Source organism: Zea mays, chromosome 2 (assembly GCF_902167145.1).
Source record: "Zea mays cultivar B73 chromosome 2, Zm-B73-REFERENCE-NAM-5.0, whole genome shotgun sequence".
Taxonomy (NCBI): Eukaryota; Viridiplantae; Streptophyta; class Magnoliopsida; order Poales; family Poaceae; genus Zea; species Zea mays.
Window position 1 is genome coordinate 214652507 of NC_050097.1, and position 19990 is coordinate 214672496.

Sequence of the window (19990 nt, forward strand, 5' to 3'; positions counted from 1 at the left end):
CATGCTTTGAGTAATGCTTGAGATGTGTGGTTTAGTAAAATTGGAGAGAGTGCAATAAAGCAGCTCACGAATTAGCTCAGCTAGCAAGACGCACAATGAGAGAAACAACTTTTCTTTTGTATCAGTGAGCTCGTTAAACTAGAAAGTAATTATACTTTTTGGCGAATGAATGCACTCTTTCTCTCGAAAAAGAAATGTGCAACAAATCATGCGACCTGAGTCCGCCGGCTCAGCCGCGCAAATTGCAGCATGTCACCGTAGCGTTAAGCCCAAGCTTGTTCCGGCCCAGTAGCGTCAAGCCTGCCCGCAGCGGTCCACGTCAGTCCGCCCGGAAGATTCTTCCTCCGTCTCCAAACCCCCTGTGGCCCTGTCACCGATTCCCTACCCTCACCGTCGCGGATAATTAATAAATAAAACCCCAAAAAGAAATATCCAAGGCCGCGCCGTGCGCGCAATCCCCCTCGCTCGCACCATGGCGCTGCAGCTCCAGCTGCCGCGGCCGCTCGCCGCCGCACGGCCCTCTATCCTCCTCCCTTCCCCAGCCCATGGTGCCTCCGCTTCCGCGACCCCCCTTCACGCCCGCGCAGGCGGCGTTGCGTTTTCGCTCCAGACCAACGTGCGCCTCCTCAAGCCCAACCGCCGCGTCCGCCGCTCTCGGGACCCCTACTACGATCTCGACGAGGACGACGAGGAGGAGGCGGAGTTCGACGAGGACGATGAAGACGACGAGGAGGGCTACGAGAGCGATGTAAGTTAACCCCATTGCCAATTCGCTAGTTTCCCATTCCTCACTTATTGTCCGCATAGGTTTGCTTGATAGAACACCTGATCCCTGCCATCATTGGATCATACCATCTTAGAAATGTCATGTTGATAGTAGCAACTGAACAGGACTTTTGCTATTTTGCGGTTCACATGTGCAACACACAGTTCTCACGGTTGACTGAACGAGTTAAACGTGTGTCCTTGTATAGGCACACCACGAACCATGATGGAACAATTACCTAAGATCTAGTGACCTGTAAGGTTTAATCTGCCATTTTGCCACTTATGTGCTTCGGCTTGTAGGATTGGAATTTGGAACTAGTGGCTTTGTTGTGTTTGGTTGTTTGCGTTCTCCTGCACTTCCCTTCTAAGTTCTAACATGTTTCTCTGGTGTACAATTGTTTGTCTTCATTACTGGTGTCCTCTGTGTTCCCCCAAGTTGTGACATATTGTGAATGACATGTAGTGTGGCGTGATATTTGTCTGGTCATTAGGCCATTCTCAGTGGAAGTTTAATTCTCATTAAATGACATGCCGCATATGCAAAGAGGATGACATGACATGCAATTTTATGGGATGCAATTCTGCATACACTGTTTCCTGCACAAATGTTGACATGACAACCTTGAAAACTGTGCAATAAAACCATCAATTGAGAATGGCCTTAACATCTGGTCGGTGTTCCTCAAATTCAGCATCAACAGATTAAGGCTTCGAAATATGAAGCTGCATAAATGGCACATTGCCCCCCAATCCCTGTTACCCATATTGTTAGAAGAAACACCATAATGGCTCAAAGGATTAGCTAAGATTTTTACTGAATGGCCGTAACTGATCAATAACACATTTTTACTGAATCAGTTCATCAAAGTCCATATCTATATCATCACCACAAAAATAGATTATATATGCATATATTATGTTTGTAGTACTTGTCCGCTGTGTTCCAGTACCACTGGATGATTGACTGGCAATCTGAAATGCATATGTTTCACTGAGCACCCCATAAAATTATATCTTTGAATTCTGAGTTCGAATTGCATGACAGACAAATGTTGAATATGGAAAAACTTTGTATTTTTATATCCTGTTGTTTATTTGGCCATGGAACGTAACATTGGAATCTTATAATGAGTTCTTTTCATCTATGTCTACTATCCTAAATTTATGCTTGGTTTCCTTTTCAGGATGACTTGTCGGGTTTGGAATATCCTGGTGTACTTTATTCAAACAGCCCTCGTGCTTCAAGCAAGAAACCAGGTATCTTAAGTGTTATGCTAAATCTATTTAGAAACAGTGGTCACTTCGTGCTTAAACTCTAATACTCCAGGACTCCAAACTCCAGTGGTAAAAGAAAACTGGGAAGGAAGACAAACCAAAACCCATGACAAATACGGTAGTCCAGGAAGAAGTAAGTCCATGCATCCTAGGAGTAAAGTGGGACGATCATCAACAGATCTTAAGAACATGGACAGAGAAGTTGAGGTAAATTACTCAGCATGTAAATGTAACATGTCCATATTATTGATTTTATGGTGCACTTAGTTACTGTTGTTTGTTGTTGCAGTTGAAAAATGCAAGTATCTCTCGAAGTCTGTTCCAGAAACTACAAGAAGAATATGACTTCGATGACAAATGGTTACCACTGATTGATTACTTGTGCACCTTTGGACTAAAAGAGTCTCATTTTACTTACATCTATGAGAGACACATGGCCTGCTTTCAAATCAGTCAGGCTTCAGCAGAAGAAAGGTTGGATTTCCTGCTAAATGCTGGGGTTAAAAGCAAAGATATGAAAAGGATACTGGTGAGGCAGCCACAGATTCTGGAATACACCCTTGGCAATCTGAAATCTCATGTTGATTTTCTCGTGAGCATTGGAGTTCCAAATAGACGAATAGGGCAAATTATTTCTGCTGCTCCTTCGATGTTCTCTTACAGTGTGGAGCAGTCTCTGAAGCCAACAGTAAGGTATCTGATTGAGGAAGTAGGTATTGAGGAGAGTGATGTGGGGAAAGTAGTGCAGCTAAGCCCACAGATTCTGGTGCAGAAAATTGATAGTGCATGGAAATCTCGATCGCTTTTCCTGTCAAAAGAACTGGATGCTCCCAAACATAGCATTGTTAAGATGGTCACAAAACACCCTCAGCTGCTTCACTACAGCATTGAAGATGGAATCTTACCTCGACTAAATTTCCTGAGAAGCATTGGTATGAGAAACTCTGACATTCTCAAAGTATTGACAAGTCTTACTCAGGTATTACTTCACTCATGTCATCATTCCCCATTGTTTCTGTTCTTGCCTTGCATTTACAATTAAGTTCATTGTTCAATGTGTATGTGTCTCATGGTGTACGTACTGTTGCACACTCCATGTCAGGTGTTATCTTTGTCATTGGAGGACAATCTCAAGCCAAAGTATCTTTACTTGGTCAATGACCTCAAGAATGAGGTCCAATCCTTAACGAAATATCCTATGTACCTGAGTTTGTCTCTTGATCAAAGAATCCGTCCCCGCCATCGTTTTCTGGTTTCCTTGAAGAAAGCTCCAAAGGGCCCATTTCCTCTGAGCTCCTTTGTGCCCACAGATGAGCGTTTTTGCCAGAGGTGGGCTGGGACTAGCTTGGAGGCATACCATACATTCAGACAGAGGTTGCTGCTAACAAGTTTCGCAGAGAAGTCTGGAAGGAAAACACTAGTCTCAAGACGGTAGATGCCTAGGTGGTGGGAGTTTGTTTCTCTTGAGCCCACGCTCCTAACAGTAAGATGATCTCTTTCTGATTTTAGAGTTTGTTTGGTAGCAGTCTGCATACGCATAGTACTGATTAGTGATTAGTTCACAGTTCTCAGGAAATGGGCTTGGTTGCTGACTTGGTACTTGATGTTCACAGGGTTTATACTGCATCATTAACTATAGCATATACTTATCGTCCATATCACCTCCCTAATGGTGAAAAGTCTTCACCGAATTCCCTCAATCAGCTGCAAATGGATGACAATCTAAGAGAAATGCATTATTGCCAGTCGCCAGAATGGTTGGATGGACACTTGGTTACCTAGCTCTAGGAGTACCTCGCCTTGACGGCTAAAACTGTTGTGCAGTCAAGCTTTCGGTGGAATCGCCATGCAACCAAACTACCAAGTCATAAAAAGTTTCCAAAAAAAATATAGAGGTACTTTATTATTTATTCTATCAATATACTAGATTTTAAGTTCTAATTCATCATATGTTAAGAGATTAAAAAAGAGAAAATTTATCATTTTTTAATCCTTTATATTGGATATAATTTTTCTCTTTTTTATTTCCCTTGACGAGGATAAGTTAGAATTTAAATTTTGATATATTGGTAGAGCAGATAATAAAATATCTATATCTATGGTTTTTTTAGATTTTTCATGACTTTTGGTAGTTTAATTGCACAGGAAGCTTGATTGCACAACGAATTTTCCCAGCAGTTTTTTCCCGTCTTGATTGCTAGTTTTACTATTAAGTACAGCTTCTGAACAAAATGCTACGCTAGAAACATGTAGCCTAACTGTAAGAGTGCCATCACAGGCAGCCTTGTGTACTGCTGTAATTCTGCAATGCCTTTTGACATTGGGGGTTTCCTTTTTTTGTGAAGGCTTGCTATCATGAATCATACACGGCTTGTACGTCCTACCATTTCATGGTGGTTGGGTTAGAACTCTCTGTGATGGACTGCAAGTTTTTTTTTCTTGTCGTTTTGTGGCCTAATCATACGCAATAGCGTAGTTGGGATCTATCGATTAAAACCAGTCCTTGGCCATCTGGTGGAGGCTGTTGAATAGCTGCGGTACCAGATGTCGTTGTCGACTTCGCCACACTACCAGCGTAATGACTGAATGCCGCTGGAGGTGTATTAGTTTATATTTATACATTAATTCGTGTCTGATTTAAACCCTACCCTGCTTCCTCTTAAGAAAACACGCATTGCTGTTCTACACAGTGACGGAGCTAGTAATTTTTTCAGGAGGGATTAAACTAAGCTGCTATAGTATATAAGACTCTTCTTTATTATACATTTATACTGTGTAAATTTTAAATTCTAGGGAGGTTCCAGTTACTGAAGTTATATGACCAGTAGGGAGGTCGAGCCTCGTCTACTGCCTTCGTGCCTGGTTGTAGAGACAAAACAGAAAAAGGCATCCCTGAGGCTCCTCCAACATAGGGGTATGTCGTGTTTGGCACAGCTTAGCACTTGGATCCAATGACGTGCCCACCAGATCAATAAAGCATCCATGGACTCATGGAGTCGATAGTTCAGATCAGATATCGCAGGAAAACTCAAATTGTTAGCTCGTTGCAATCTATTTTTTTCGTCGTTCAAAAGCGGAGCACGCAGACGCAGCAGCCACGCGCGCGCGCGGCCGTGCGCCACGTCGCGGTGTGGTGACCGCCACTGGGATCTTCTGGTCGCGAGGCAGGTCGGAGGTCGCACCGGCATCGGATGGCGCGGCGTGGTCGGCCGGCGTGCACGGGGAATGGCAGTGGCTCCGGCCGGCGCGCGGGCACACGTGTGAACCGCGCTGGCTGCTGGCAGTGGTGGCCAGCGCCCGACCGACGCCGGGTGGAACCTCCCGGGGGGCCCGCAAACGAACACGCGAAACCGAGCACTCCTTGGAAGGCCGAAAGGCCCGAAACCGCGTGGATGGATGCGAATCATTCGACGACCACGCCGCATGGACAAAAACAAACCGAACCGGGAGAATACTGTACGTACGGGGTACTAGTAGGGTCGACCGCGCCGCTGGTTGTGTGTGTCACGCTGCCAGGCGTGTTCCGCCTTGGGAGTCTAGAATACACACTCACCGTGCTCAGGAACTGTGGGGTCGCAACAGCGCTGCCGCCTGCCGAGGCCCGGATCCGGCTCACGCGTGACTCCTAATACATATGGCAGCCGCTTTTATTTCGCCCTTCTCCACCGCATCCGGATGAAAAAGGCCGCGGCGTCACACAGAAGCAGACCCAAGGGATAATAATAGTAGTAAGATTAATGCAACATGCCAAAGCGGCATCACGGACGCATGTTGACAAGTACTTAGAAATTAGAATCCAGAAAAGGACCTGTACTGTACTCTACTGTATAGTTTATTATTAACAAAAGGCACAGGAAAAGTCAATCTGCTTACATAACACGATTACACGAAGCTGACTAACAAGCACTAATGTTTGGTCAAGTTCCAATCACTGGACTGAGAGCAAATAAACTTGGCAAATGTCAGACACATGACACAAGTTGCCATAGACTAGCGCCCCATCGACGCTGTCGCTACGTAACGCTCGATCGGCTCGATCCCTGCCTTTCCCAGCAGCTCTGATCGGATCATGCTACGCTTGAGGTCAAACCATTTGCCGCCGGCTGGTCTAAGATTGACCACTCTCACCAGCACTTCCAACCCTGCCATTTCTTTCCGGTTTGGTACCGAAGAAGACTGACAAGAGCGAGCGACGCGTACATTTCTTTTTCTTTTTTTTTTTGGACGTGTCTGCAGTCCTGCACTTCCACCCTGCGTACGCAGTGCGTAAACGTATACGTTATCATCAGCATGTGGATCGAGGTGGCGGCAGAAGCTGGTACAATTGATCATAACATGCACGAACAGGATATTAGAAATGACCGTGCAAAAGAAACTACAATAAAAGAATTTCTGGCTCTATAAGAATTTCTTAAACCTATAATATATCGTATTTTTCCTAGCTAGCTCATCTACTAGTAGTGAGTAGTACCATTAATGTGGACATTCCGAATTGAAGCGACTGGCGTGAAGTCTCCTTGGCATGCAACCTCTCGTAATAAGGTAGTAGTAGTAATTAAGTTATAACGTCGTGGTGTGGGTGTACAGCAGCAAAACCCTCTCACAAGCACCTACTATTAGTCTGCGACTGTGTGGCATATATACATGCGATCGAGGAGCGAGGCGAGGGTGACGACGCCGGCCTCATCTCAGAACTGTCCCTATCCCTTAATTCCAAAACTTCATGGACTCAGAGAAATGATAGTCACAATGTTTTTCTATCTATCACAAGTTCACAACGACAGCGGTGTCTTCGAGATCACCGCCGCGAGTACGAACATTAAATCGACAGTGTCGGTATTTGAGCAATACTGTCGATTTATATTTGCATTGGCAACTAGTACTACGGCATCTACTATAACGAATCGGTGTTGATGAATCGACCATGAATATGGATTATATATGTAGTGGTGTTGGTATGATTTGTAAGAAAAACGAATCCTTTTTACTAGAAGTGCTCAAATATACTACCACCTACATAGAAGCCTCTCTCTAGTCAAGAAAAACCTTTTGATGTTGCCTTGGATCATTGCCAGGCTACTTGTGCTACGTTGCTTTCCTTATAGTTCATAGTCGCGTGCGAGAAAAGGCGGTAGCCAGCTACTCCTCGGGCTCCAGAGCATGATCCTCTCCGGATTTCCACATGTTTGGCGATCCATGCTTAATCAAATAGTCATGTCGACATCATGATGCTTACCCTTCTGGTTGCCAAAAAAGATACGAACACATTTTGTCAGTATCTAGAAAAAATGCAATTGCACACCGTATCATTTTATTGTATATATTAGTTATTTATACACGTCAGCGCCACCATGGTTAGGGTGTGTTGACGGACCCCCCACCACCACTATACGATCCAGAAGTAAAAGGAGGCGTATAAAAAAATGGATTCTCAATGCAAAAGTAGAGTCAAAATTAAAGGAGGTGACGGGGGGATAACACTGGCAGACAGATAAGAAATCATCGCACGCACTTAGAAGAGAGGGAAATGGTAAAGATTACGGCATGATTAGGACGTCGGCGCTTTTTAATTGTGTGTACACAAGAAAAAATCGGCCGGTGAGATGTGCTGGAAAAGCCAAGGGATATGGTTGCTTGCCTGCTGTAAATCCGATTGAGATGCCCTGCGTCTGCGTGTGGTAGAGCTCCGCTGCAAAAGGTGCGTGCTTTGCTTTCTGCGGTACTAATCAAAACCATGAGCTTGCACTTGTTTTTTTTTAAAAAAAAACGTATTCCAGTACCGACATAGTACGTGCGTGTGCAGTACAAAGGCAAAAGAGATATTTACAGGTGCAATACTGTCACAATTATTTCACCTTTTTGGACCTTTTGTAGGAGTATAAGGGTAGAACAAGACGATATCTCATATATAGTGGTGGTAAAAGAAGTCCCATGTAAGAGTCTGAAATTTATGAGATTAGTAAAAAAATAAGGAATATGCAATTTTGAACACAGGCGCGCGGCGGGTCCCACCGCGCGCGTCACGCGACCGAAACCGCGGACGACGCGCACGGGCGAGGCACGCACGGACGGCGAGACGCCACGCGCGACGCGCGGGTAGAAATACTCCACTCGGTCGGCGCCACACCGATAATAATGCCCTCCTCCCTCGGCGGAAACATCCAATCCCCGGGCCACCACTACCTGCCTGCCCGTGCCCACGCTTCTTCTCTTCTCCTCCCCAAGCCCCAGCCCCAGCTACCGCGCCCCCTCCTGTCTGTTCCTGTTCCACCAGCGTCGGCCTAGCTACCTGGCCGTCCCCTCTCCGAGTTACGGTCGGAAGCCTCAGCTGAAGGATCTGCCCTGGGCGCCCAGCCGGACGACGGGACAGGTACGTGCTTGCCTCCTTCCTTGCCTTGCTTGCCTTCTCCTTCTCCTTGGGTACTGTAGCTGGTACCAGCTCGGGCCTGCCCTGTGTGCAGTTGGTAATCCAAACGGATGGGAAGCTGCTGTGTTTGGTTGATTTGCTTGAACGCTCAGGTTGAAGATCCTGTAACTCTGCTCCGGCCGCGTGTCGTCTCTGCTTTCCCCCGCTACCGCTAGTGCCGTTTCGGAGCCTCGCGGTCTCACTGCGGCTGTCTTGAGCCTCGACCTTCGCGTGTGTCAGTTCGTTGCGCTGAGGGACGTGGGAGCTTCAGAACTGCAGTAACGAAGCTGCTCTGATGGGGGTGGGGGGAAGGGGGAGGGCTTGGCTTCGAAGAACAGGATCGTCTCGTACTACAAGTAAATCTACAACCCCCGTAGGGCATAGGCTTTATACACCACATTCATCATCCGTGGCCTTCCTTGTGAAGTCGTGGGGAATTTCCTGTCCACCCCTCCCCCCCCCCCCCCCCCCCCCCCCCCCCCCCCCCCCCCCCCCCCGACCATGGCAATCGCTCAGGTCCTAGGATGGATGAGCACGATGCACACTAGTGGTTTGGTGGGCTGGTGGCTAGTACGCGCCTACGCGGATCTCTTGACCCGCGATCGTACAAAAAAAACAGCAGATCTAGAAGCTTTTGACCACCTGATTTTCTGCATTTTAATATATATAAAGAGTACACACAAAACAAATCGTCTGCGGCAGGTGGTTCATGGTGGTACGGGTCAAACTCCTTGTGCGGCAGGGGTTGGTTTCAGTTTCACGCGGAAAATCTCTTCTGCTGACTGTTCATATACCTCCCGTTCAGTACTCAGCACGTACTAGTGTAGTACCCCGTCCCAAACTAACCCTCGTCTTATTTTTGACGAGTCAACAGACTTTAAGCTGGGCTAAAATTCTAGAAAACAGTATTGATATGTGTATCTCTAAATAGGGTTTACTATAAAACATATAGTATGATGTAGGTAATCTAATAATGTTTAGTTGGTATTATAAATATTAGCGTTTTTTTTTCTTCTTCTAGCTGTCTGTTTGGTCAGACTGTAAGATTAGTTAACTTGTCGGGATGTGAGATGCGTATCTCTTACCATGACGCAGAATCGTAGCTTTTCTTTGGTCAGCCTTACACACATCATCCTGCCCACCTTACGCTTCGTGCCGTTTCCGTCAGCAGGACTTCGGCGGCAGTTTAAACCGTGCCTGTGTTTGTCGCGGTGTGCTGCTGTGGTCCTGTTTATTATTGCCCGGTTCAGAATGCAAACTTTAGTGGAGGATTTGGGGATTACACAACTACTACTAGCATTTTCTGATTAGGCTAGCTAGTTATTTGCTCTTGCGTGGCTTTCAGAATTAGCATGGATGAAAATATCTGCTGTACGCTACCCTCAGTCAGTGAAGAGAACCTTTTTGAGATGAGATACTCTCTCTCTTTTTCTGATCGATTAGCACTACCAGAGATGATGTTTAAACGAGCTGCTATTTACCAACTGTAGAAATTTCTCAGCTTGCTTTCTGATGAATTAATTCCCAACTGTAGATATCCTTATTATTGAGTTCGTGCACCAGATTTAATTTCTGTAAGCGACAAGGCTGTGCAGTTGGTTCTCATATTTCACTGTCAAACTGCAGTACCAATTCCCTTACTTACTGGTACATTGCTTTGTAGGTTGTGTTCTCTCTCTCACATGCTTAATCTACTGTTGCAGGTTCTGTTTGGTCTTCATAAAGTAGAGCACTAGCTAGAAGACATATTCACACGCATCAGCTATCAAATTGCAAGCTTAGAATTGACCTCAAAGTTGGGACATGCTTGTCTTACCACAAGCAACTGATAGCTTGGAGTTGTAGTCCGGACTGTCTGCGCTGGACCAGTATGGCTGACACTCCAACGTCCCGCATGGTGCACCCCTTTGGCGACGCCCCAAGGCAGACTCCCAAGCAATTCCTGTATTCTGGTAACCCGCAGCACCTCTGCCATCCGTACCAGTCAGCTCCGGACACCCATGTCGTGCTCCAGCGCCGTTACACCGTGAGGTCTCAGTCTCACTCACCAAATAATGCTGGTTCTGAAGACCATGAGACTCACAAGCAGTACACGCTGGAGTCCTCAGCGGCTTCTGGTTGTTCAAGGCATGGTTCTCCCTCCAGCCAAAGCGTCCATGCCGGGAGTGGCAGCCCTGTGTCTCACGACGACAGCCACTCCGGCTCCACGAATGGCCATGGATCACCTGTGAGCGCGTCGTGTGTCACCGGCGAGGACCCTACTGATCTCAAGCAGAAACTGAAGGATCTTGAGGCTGTAATGCTGGGGACGTCTGAGACTGACCCCGAGATAGTCAACAGTCTCGAGATCTCCGCGGCAAACCAACTCTCGTTGGAGCCCGAGGAGTGGGAGCACATGGTGAGCATGCCCAGAGGGAACCTGAAGGAGCTGCTGATTGCCTGCGCTAGGGCAGTGGAACGTAACAACAGCTACGCCATTGATCTGATGATCACAGAGCTGAGGAAGATGGTTTCGGTGTCCGGCGAGCCGCTTGAGAGGCTGGGAGCCTACATGGTGGAAGGTCTTGTTGCCAGGCTCGCGGCCTCCGGCAGCTCAATCTACAAGGCTTTGAAGTGTAAGGAGCCCAGGAGCTCTGATCTCCTCTCCTACATGCACTTCCTGTATGAGGCCTGCCCCTACTTCAAGTTCGGCTACATGTCAGCCAACGGCGCGATCGCGGAGGCCATCAAGGGAGAGGACAGGATCCATATCATCGACTTCCACATCGCGCAAGGGGCTCAGTGGGTCTCTCTCCTCCAAGCCCTTGCAGCCAGGCCTGGCGGGCCACCGTTCGTGAGGGTCACCGGCATTGATGATTCAGTCTCAGCTTACGCTCGAGGCGGCGGTCTGGAGTTGGTTGGCAGGAGGTTGACACATATTGCTGGCCTCTACAAGGTGCCCTTTCAGTTCGACGCAGTCGCTATCTCAGGCAGTGAGGTGGAGGAGGAGCATCTGGGCGTCGTCCCAGGCGAAGCCGTCGCCGTCAACTTCACCCTTGAGCTGCACCACATCCCCGACGAGACCGTGAGCACGGCGAACCACCGGGACCGGATCCTGAGGCTGGTGAAGGGCCTGTCGCCCAAGGTGCTCACGCTGGTGGAGCAGGAGTCCAACACCAACACGGCCCCCTTCGCGCAGCGGTTCGCAGAGACGCTGGACTACTACACGGCCATCTTCGAGTCCATCGACCTGGCGCTGCCGAGGGACGACAGGGAGCGGATCAACATCGAGCAGCACTGCCTGGCCCGGGAGATCGTGAACCTGGTGGCCTGCGAGGGCGAGGAGCGGGTGGAGCGGCACGAGGTGTTCGGCAAGTGGAAGGCGCGGCTGATGATGGCCGGGTTCAGCCCGTCCCCGCTCAGCGCGCTGGTGAACGCCACCATCAAGACGCTGCTGCAGAGCTACTCGCCGGACTACAAGCTCGCCGAGAGGGACGGCGTGCTCTACCTCGGCTGGAAGAACAGGCCCCTGATCGTCTCATCGGCATGGCACTAGTGTTGACTTCAGAGAATGTTGACCTGATGGAGAATGTTTCTTGTAACCTTCGAAGTACCTCTTAGTGGTTTAGATATGTTTGGCTGGTCACTGGAACTATCTATAGGAAGCCTATGGTGATAGATACTGAGTTGTAGTAGAACACATATAGCCTAAATGCCTAATGCTGTGATGGCAGTCACTACCAGCCTAGCCTAGAACAGGTTGATGATGTGTAGTAGTAAGTTTGGGTATATGTTTCAGTTAATCAGTTTTGCTTGGGTGCATTCTGAAGGGTGGCCTCTTCAAAAAGGACATCAAACCTTCTAACTTGACCCTTCGGAAATCTTCACTAGTGAGGGCCGAAAATCAGTTTGCTGAAATGATATATTTCATTTCATATGGATATCAAACTGGCATCGTTCATATGCAGGGCATAACAAAGCTTTGCCACCAGACGGATCTTTGGTTCTATCCCATATTCCAGTACAGAAAGAAGTTTACATAACCAAATTATCAGAATCTAATTAATCATAACTGGTTTGCTGTACAACGAATGTTGAGCTGCAGCGTCACATACAGCAAGTGTACATCCAAACAGCAAAAGGCTCATGTGTCAACGCTGCAGCTCCCAGGTATACCTTGACCACCTCCGATTCAATTATGTGTGGATGACGATACACAGTAGAGCACCTTCTGAAGCAATCTTCATGATTACGGTAATATGTGCTTCATGGAGGTATGACCATCAGCAGAGACACTCATGGACCCATCACTAAGTTACCAGCACTACTGTAACATAAGTTAGTTGATCGGTCCAATGGTGCGGCTTTGAAAGTAAACCCTTCATTTCCGTTTTCTTCTCTAGAACCGTATATGCTGCTAGCCGAATTTCCAGGTACTGCTGTCACAGGCATTCCTGGAAGTCCCATGCTACCATATACAGGAGCCATGTGTTGCATTTGATACTGCATAGATTCTGGAACTGAAGGCTGCATTTGGTTTGTTGCATCGCTGTGGGTAGGGCTGATGCCTACACCAAGGTCAAGACTGATGGTGTCACTTTCAGCTGCCTGAGAATATTGATTGGTGAAGGCCCTGGCATCACATGCTCTCATCATGCCACCAAGGCCTGGCATGTTGCTCTTAATAGGATGCACAGCAGGCTTCATGGGAGCTGTGGACATCTCATGGCTTGCATTCCTGGAAACAGGGACTTCATGGTTATGTTTTCCTTCATATGTTGTGATCACCGACTTCGGGTCATGTGATGCTCTCTCAACATGCTTCCTGACCGGGCATCCTGTATTTGTGCACTTGTAGTAACTCCTGCAATCAAGAAGAGAAGTGAATATGTTTAAACATATTGCCTAATGTGCCATCCCTTTTTTTCTAGAAGTGCAGAAAACTAGCAGCATGTCAATCTTATAACCAGGGCAGTGCCATCAAATTCTGACAACCGTAGGTATCAAACCAAACACCAATTGATGCCAACATGCCTAGCTAGCGACCCATTTAAGAGCAGGTTCTTTCAAACCTTACTCCCCAACCATTAATAAACTACATGAAGGGCTTCAAACCAAACAATCATGCGTAGAAGACAAATCCTAGTGAACCAATTGCCTTGACTTCATATCTTTAATAAAGAAAAGTGCACTTTATTATACAAAATAAGCAAATATTTGGAATAGACTAGTGCAAGACAATGTTTTTTTTCTACATGAAATGTACTTTTGCTGGGGTAGGACCGTAGGCTAGGATATATACATAAATGAACATATACTTGCATAGTTGTAGGAAATATACGAAATGTAAAGCGCCGGATATTCCTTATAAACTTAACATATATCTCATCATTTTAATTCTTGTGTGGTTAGCTGCAATCTATGCCAAGGGAATAGAACATCATAATAGTGTTGGCTGGCAGCTGCCCTAATCAGGTGTCAAACAGAACAAAACGGCAGCCCAAATCAACAGAATAAATGGACTCTAGCTCTGAGGGATCTTGAGAGACAGATGGACAGATCTTAATAAGAAGGATTCCTTCTACATATTTGAGATAGATGTCCATAGCAGTTTTTGCATCAATCCACCATACATATTTACTAACTGCATCCTAATTTGTTAAAAGACAATGTTTCAGCTTATCCATGTTAAGTAGAAAATTTTATTGATTCATGGTCACTTCCACACTGGATTTAAGTTTCTAGAGAGTACAGGTAACCAGCACAGTAATAATAATTTTTTTTTGAGAAAGCACCAAAAGTCAACAGGCATGCAAATGATCAGTTGCAATAAGATATGCTGATTACAAACATTTCCTAGTTTCTGGTCCAAATAATGTAACCCGACTTTATCATATAATGGTTCAAATTTCTATTGGAATGTCAGAAACACAAAAGGAAGCAAAACATAATATTGGCCAAAAATAATGAATAAAATGAGTGCTGACCGTGGGTTGGGATTTCCTTTCACTACTTTCTGCCCATATTTGCGCCAACGATACCCATCGTCCAAGATATCAACTTCACTAACAGTTTGTACAACAACACGAGGCTCACGATTTGGTTTACCCATCAAAGCGGCGTCGATACCAGTAGATTCCATTTTCCTAGCCACACAGTTGTGGAGTACATCATTAGCAATTGGCAGGAGAAAACCCTTAGGGCATAGTGAGTCCAAAGTTCAAACTATCTTTTACCTGCGTTTCGAGTCCAAATCATCATCATTAGCATCATCCCCAGGGTAGGATCTTCCACCTCCAGCATCAACATCATCATCACTAGCTGGACCCGGAACAGTGTCAATCATGCCAGCTGAATGTACTTGGTTACAGAGGTTGGAATAAATATTTGAAGGCTTGTCTGCATATTAACAGAAAAATTGTCAGACCCAACAAAATATAACAGGTAAACATTTTAAAACTTATTATCAAATGATCATTGTGCATTCAAATCATTCCTTCTCAAGAATTTGAAAAAGTCGGAACTTAAATTGTTAAAAAAGTAATTGAAACAGACATGCAAAATGAGCAAGCAAATACTTCATAATGCAAAACTAGATATGAGTATGCTCAAGGTGAAATTGCAATGCACCAGAATCCAATATATTTACAGAAAACCATGGGACACTCACCTTCAATAGTTGCCACACCATCGTATCTTTCTTCACCCTGGCTTGAAGGAACTGCACCAGCAGCTAACCTTCTATTTGGTTGGGGCTTAGAATGATTATGACGCCCTTTATAAACAACTTCAGTAACTTGGCCATTAAGCGAACGCTCTAATAGCTTTTTAACTTCACAATTAGGATGCGTGCACTTGTAATAACTTCTAGGATTTTCACTTCCCTTGACATGCTTCTGTCCATATTTACGCCAATTGTAGCCATCCTCTGCTGATTTTTCAGCTACATTTTCAATTTGTGTCTCCTGGGTAGCATTTTCAGAACTATTGATCTGGTGCATCTCCATTGTACCAACTTCAGCAGGCATGTTGTCAGACGGACAAACTATCGAAACAGTTTGGTTTGGAGCAATTGAAGCATGTGCTGTGTGACTCGATTCCCGTGAACAGAGAGGTTTATTTTCAGTCTTCAAATTGCTAGATGGTGTGGTATGATTTGAGCTATATTTTTGCATAGTGTCATGATGGTTTTGATTGTTGACTGAAGGAGCCTGCATGTGAGAACTATGAATGTCATGGAATACAAAATTATTTGCAGCGTGAGTCAACAAGAATAAGAAATACAGAAGCCCCATATAGGTAGATCACAAAAATACTGAAGTTTTTTCGTAAAAACTTGTCAGTTCTGCAAAAAGAACTTTTGCACATGTGAGAGTAGAGTAGATAAGACTCTGGACAAATTATAAGAATATTGACTCCATTCTCTGTTGAAGCTAGAACACCCTATTTTGTTGATCATAATCGAAGCCACAAAGGTCAAGAGTAATTCTTTCAATACTGCAACATAGGAATGCCATTGAAACCTTATAAGGAAACATCCACGCTACTTCAATCGTGGACTCTTCCTACAAAATTCCTGCAGATTTTCCTCTTTATATTGTAATCACTGACTTGCTGTAAATGTGCAAGCACACTAGCAACCTTTTCATCTTGAACTGTCCTACTAGTTTATCATAACATGTTCTCCTTAAACGGTCAAACTTCCATTGCAGCATTTATAGGCTGTCAAGCCAAAATGTAACAGAACCATAAGTCATTCAGACTTGAAATTGTGGGATACAGAAACACAACAGTGTCACTCATATGTGGTCAGTTACTCTAAAAAAGAGTACTAAGCTCTCAATAGCAGGTCACTGGTCCCGTTGTGAGTCATTTGCAAGCTCTACGCTGGCAATTTTCCCGAACCATGATAGTGATGGTGCCACCTTTTTTATTTGAAGCAAATCCAGGTAAGAAAAACTTATACTAGCGACAACATGCACAAGAGACAAGACCCAATAAAATCGAGTTAATCGGATTGTGGTCTAACATTCAAGAGTTCAAATTTATTTGACACCAAAATTCACTTCCTAACTCCCAAAAAGAATAGCAGGGGGGGGGGATTTCAGATATACATATATGTAAGATGAGCATAGATATGGTGATAACTATCAATCAGCAATCAGTTATGTTATCTGACTAAATTTTGATAACTACACAGCTACTAAAGAACATTAACAAATCATAGCTTTGATAAATTGGTAATTACTATTTCAGTCAAAGAAACACACACATAAGTGCTAGAACACCGTGCAAACTGCAAAGGGGGATATTTATTTTTTTTTATACAACACAAGAACCTAAGAACAAATTTTTTCCATGAATCAGAATGCAGTATAGAGCTGGTACCTAAAATATAAAACACTGAAACCAATTAGCTGTGTCTCTGAATACTAATGAGATGAGGATTGAACAATAAGAGAGCATCATGCTGCTAAAAGGAAGTTGTATAAAGTACATCAGAACTATAACTTCCCTCTGCAGAGCATAAGGATAATTTCTACATTATATTTTAGTGGTTGTACAGACAAAATGCCTAAACACCCTTTGTTGCTATACAAGGTAGTGTTTTTTTGTAGCTCACATATAAACAAGACCCTCAAGATGACGTGTTCTATGGTGCTAAAGAATTACAAAAGTAATCATTCCAATAATGGTTGCATACCGCCAAATGAGAATTGAGATGAGGCTTGAATTCAAAATCCCGAGAACCTCCATCTTCCTGGCCACTACCAGCTGAATTATCCCTAGGTGAAGGCATTATGTCCATATGAGTGCTCTTGTTGATGATTGCAGCCATGCTTAGAGTACCAGTTGTGGGAGACGGTTCAACCTATATAAATAGATAAAAATGCCTATTGATTATTTGTCCAGCAGGATAAACTGTATCTGTATGCACCATTGAACATCAAATAGTGTAGAACAAAGCTCGCACAACTTGTTCAAAGTGTTTCTGTTATGACAATATAGTATTATTTAAGCCCTTAGAGATTTATTAGAAACACCAGTGAAATCTGAAATGAATACTAACTTCATTAATTCTTACTTTAGTAAGAAGAATATATTTGCGAAGCATCTAATGATTGGAAAAGGAAACAGAGAAGAATGTGAACAGTGACAAAAAAACTGGAACAAAGCAATAGTACGAATCTGTAATCAAACATCATATCCTAGCTTATTTTGGGATGTGGGTAGTCAGGAAGAAGAATGAAAGTCAGAAACAGCACTTGAACCAATCTCAAGAGACAATAGAAACGAAATGGTCATCCGTAGCCCAAGCCTGCAAAATCCACTCTTTCCTTCCCCAGCAGCTTGATGTTTTCTTTATGGAAGTGTACCATCCCTTAGCACTCGAGGCCAGTACCATACCACCCGAGGCAGAGGAGACATTTCCTTAAATAAGGTCATTTAAAGCCCCCACAAGAGAAATGCCAAACGATGATTTGTTCTCTCAGCCACCAAGTGTGTGCCGGACAGAATAATTCCCCCAGATGCACAGGCAACAGCTCTCCCCATCACCCCGCACCAAATAGACGGCGCAGGGGCGCCCCAAAAGGAATAGCCGAGCAAAAACAACCATATCCCCGAGAACCCCCGCGGGAAAGGCAGCTCCAAAGCCACATATCACCACCGGAAATGCGAAAGCCGGCGGGGGGAAAACGCGATATTCCAGAGCCACGAGCCAATCCCACCGGCGCAAATGTCTCATAAACTAGGCCACAAAGCTAATGCGCATCGGAATCCCTCTTTCCCCCGTCCCGAATCAGCCTCGGCGTGACATGGAGGCCGCGGAATTCGCAGATCCCGCGGGAGCAGTGAGTGAGTGGCGCGGGTGACAGGTACAGTGTGGAGCGGTAAAAATCACCTTGAAGTTGTTGAGGAGGACGGGGGACTCGAGGAGGGCACCGGGGCTGAACCCGGCGGGGATAGTGAGGCATGGCTCCCGCGAGATCGGCAGCCGCGCGGGGGACATGGCCTTGTACCTCGCGCCGGCGCCGGCGAGCGCGGCCACGCGTCGATCCGCCAGGACCGGCTTCTCCGGCGAGCCCCCGGGGCCGGCGGGGAGGTCCCCGGAGCTAGGGTTCGGCGAATCGGCCATTGGCGGGGGGGTGTGGAGAGGTGAGTGTGAAGGGGGGACGAGACAGGGAGCAAGCTAGGTGGTGGTTTTGGAGGAGGGGGTGGTGGGAAGGGCAGTTTGGGGAAAGTGGACCCCGCCTGGTAGCGGGGGAATCGTCGGGTAGGAGGCCGCGGCTCATGTTGACTTAATTAATACGGGGCACGTGGATTGCCCCTTCTGCCCCTGCGACGTGCGCGAAATCGCAGGGCTGGCCTGGAGCGAAGCAAGCGTGGGGCGTGGCGTGGGTGCGCCGCGCCGGGTGTGAGCAGAGCAACCGCGGCACGAAACCGGTGGTGGGATCTGGGGGGCAGTCCGCAGTCGAGTGCAGACAGCGACCTTGGCTGGCTGCGGGATCGGCCCCGTGGGGCACCGGGAGGGGAGCACTGTTTTTGTTACGTCCCTGGATCCTGGGGCCCGCGCGTTCTGGTGGTCCCGTCGGCAGTGACGAGTGACGTTTCACGTGCGTTGGGACCATGGTGGAGCTACGGGGAAACGACGGGGAGGGCAAGATAAATGTGTGTGTGTTAAATTCTGCATGGGCCACTTGTCAGGGGCAGGGCGTGGCGCAGAGCAGTACCAGTACCCCGATCATATCATCATCTTGGCCATTGATTGCAGGAAGAGGGGGTCCTGGCGGCCTGAATTGATTGCAGGAGCTGCACGTTGGCTGGCGTATGTTTCTACTGTGGCTAGATTAGCAGATCCAGGAATCTGCGCTCGCGGCAGTGCGAGCAGTGACACTGAGCTGCTACAAAATTAGGGCACTGACAAGGTCACTCGAATTTGTTTTGCGTGCTTTTGGCCAAGATTGATTACATCAATTTAGGTCTTTTTTGTTCAACTTTTTTCTTACCATCTTTTCTAAGAATGTGGCTGTGTAAAGAATCTTGTTGAGAGAGGTATAAGAGTATCGTAAGAATTACGTGCGAAGAAAAAAATGAAGTGGTTCAGGATCTAGAAAACGATGAATTACTATTATCGTGATGACTCGACCGATTATGTGTTCATGTTGATTTTAAATTGTTTTTACCAAAGCTCATTTTTATAGAAGTGGAACTGGGAACTCACATACTCAAAGTCGATGAATGTGACCGTGAGTGGGCATTCGTTCAAGAGCTACCTATGTTATGGGATAATAGTATTTGTCTTAACTCTTAATTTTTATGTCTGTATTTAAATAAATGATAATAAATCTAGACATATATATTGTCGGCGTTTCGAGACAGGGGGTCCCTAAGCCGACGAGTGAGTGTGTTGCGTGCCCCAGCCCAGATGGGTCGAGCGCGTGGGCGAGTGCGAAGGGGGGAGAGGCGAGGTGGCCGGAGTCGAGCGTGAGAGAGGTGGAAGTCCCGCGGCCTTCGTGTTCGTCCCGCGCCCAGGTCAGGTGCGCTTGCAGTAGGGGGGTT

At 46.1% G+C, this 19990-nt stretch overlaps 3 protein-coding genes across 8 annotated transcripts; 2 read left to right on the top strand and 1 right to left on the bottom strand.

Moving 5' to 3' along the window:
• Window positions 1-383: 383 nt before the first annotated feature.
• Window positions 384-4456, top strand: LOC100285943 (uncharacterized). Of its 5 annotated transcripts, XR_561756.2 has the most exons (7): window positions 384-748; window positions 1953-2025; window positions 2096-2250; window positions 2333-3022; window positions 3146-3526; window positions 3657-3938; window positions 4189-4456. XR_561756.2 is itself a non-coding variant. In XM_008669948.2 (6 exons), the coding sequence occupies exons 1-5, from the start codon at window positions 473-475 to the stop codon at window positions 3476-3478; spliced, it is 1527 nt and encodes a 508-aa protein (XP_008668170.1). In that variant the 5' UTR covers window positions 384-472; the 3' UTR covers window positions 3479-3526; window positions 3657-4456. The 5 variants fall into 5 exon arrangements, 4 of the variants coding, with proteins under 4 accessions (XP_008668170.1, XP_008668171.1, NP_001152304.2 ...); XM_008669948.2 differs by having other exon boundaries at window positions 3657-4456; XM_008669949.2 differs by having other exon boundaries at window positions 2111-2250; window positions 3657-4456.
• A 3718-nt stretch (window positions 4457-8174) lies between these two features.
• Window positions 8175-12220, top strand: LOC100281447 (uncharacterized). The gene is made up of 2 exons (NM_001154365.2): window positions 8175-8413; window positions 10153-12220. Exon 2 carries the CDS (start codon window positions 10320-10322, stop codon window positions 11982-11984), a length of 1665 nt encoding a protein of 554 aa, NP_001147837.2. The 5' UTR covers window positions 8175-8413; window positions 10153-10319; the 3' UTR covers window positions 11985-12220.
• Window positions 12221-12336: 116 nt separating this feature from the next.
• On the bottom strand, window positions 12337-18642 carry LOC100382344 (uncharacterized). 2 transcript variants are annotated; one of them, XM_020547851.3, is made up of 6 exons: window positions 17695-17834; window positions 17133-17300; window positions 15099-15639; window positions 14665-14827; window positions 14416-14574; window positions 12337-13292 (listed from the first exon to the last, which is right to left on the bottom strand). In XM_020547851.3, exons 2-6 carry the CDS (start codon window positions 17265-17267, stop codon window positions 12725-12727), a joined length of 1566 nt encoding a protein of 521 aa, XP_020403440.1. In that variant the 5' UTR covers window positions 17268-17300; window positions 17695-17834; the 3' UTR covers window positions 12337-12724. The 2 variants fall into 2 exon arrangements, with proteins under 2 accessions (XP_020403440.1, NP_001168562.1); NM_001175091.1 differs by lacking the exon at window positions 17695-17834 and adding an exon at window positions 18333-18642 and having other exon boundaries at window positions 12371-13292.
• Between the last annotated feature and the right edge of the window lie 1348 nt (window positions 18643-19990).

Excerpts from the sequence above, each read along its gene's own strand:
- LOC100285943 (XM_008669948.2), top strand. The coding sequence starts at position 473 with ATGGCGCTGCAGCTCCAGCTGCCGCGGCCGCTCGCCGCCGCACGGCCC. Across the intron at positions 2,026-2,095 it reads TGCTTCAAGCAAGAAACCAG|GACTCCAAACTCCAGTGGTA; the intron begins GTATCTTAAGTG and ends CTAATACTCCAG. Across the intron at positions 3,023-3,145 it reads TATTGACAAGTCTTACTCAG|GTGTTATCTTTGTCATTGGA; the intron begins GTATTACTTCAC and ends ACTCCATGTCAG.
- LOC100281447 (NM_001154365.2), top strand. The coding sequence starts at position 10,320 with ATGGCTGACACTCCAACGTCCCGCATGGTGCACCCCTTTGGCGACGCC.
- LOC100382344 (NM_001175091.1), bottom strand. The coding sequence starts at position 18,566 with ATGGCCGATTCGCCGAACCCTAGCTCCGGGGACCTCCCCGCCGGCCCC. Across the intron at positions 15,640-17,132 it reads ATCTCAATTCTCATTTGGCG|GCTCCTTCAGTCAACAATCA; the intron begins GTATGCAACCAT and ends TCTCACATGCAG. Across the intron at positions 14,828-15,098 it reads TGGTGTGGCAACTATTGAAG|ACAAGCCTTCAAATATTTAT; the intron begins GTGAGTGTCCCA and ends GTTAATATGCAG.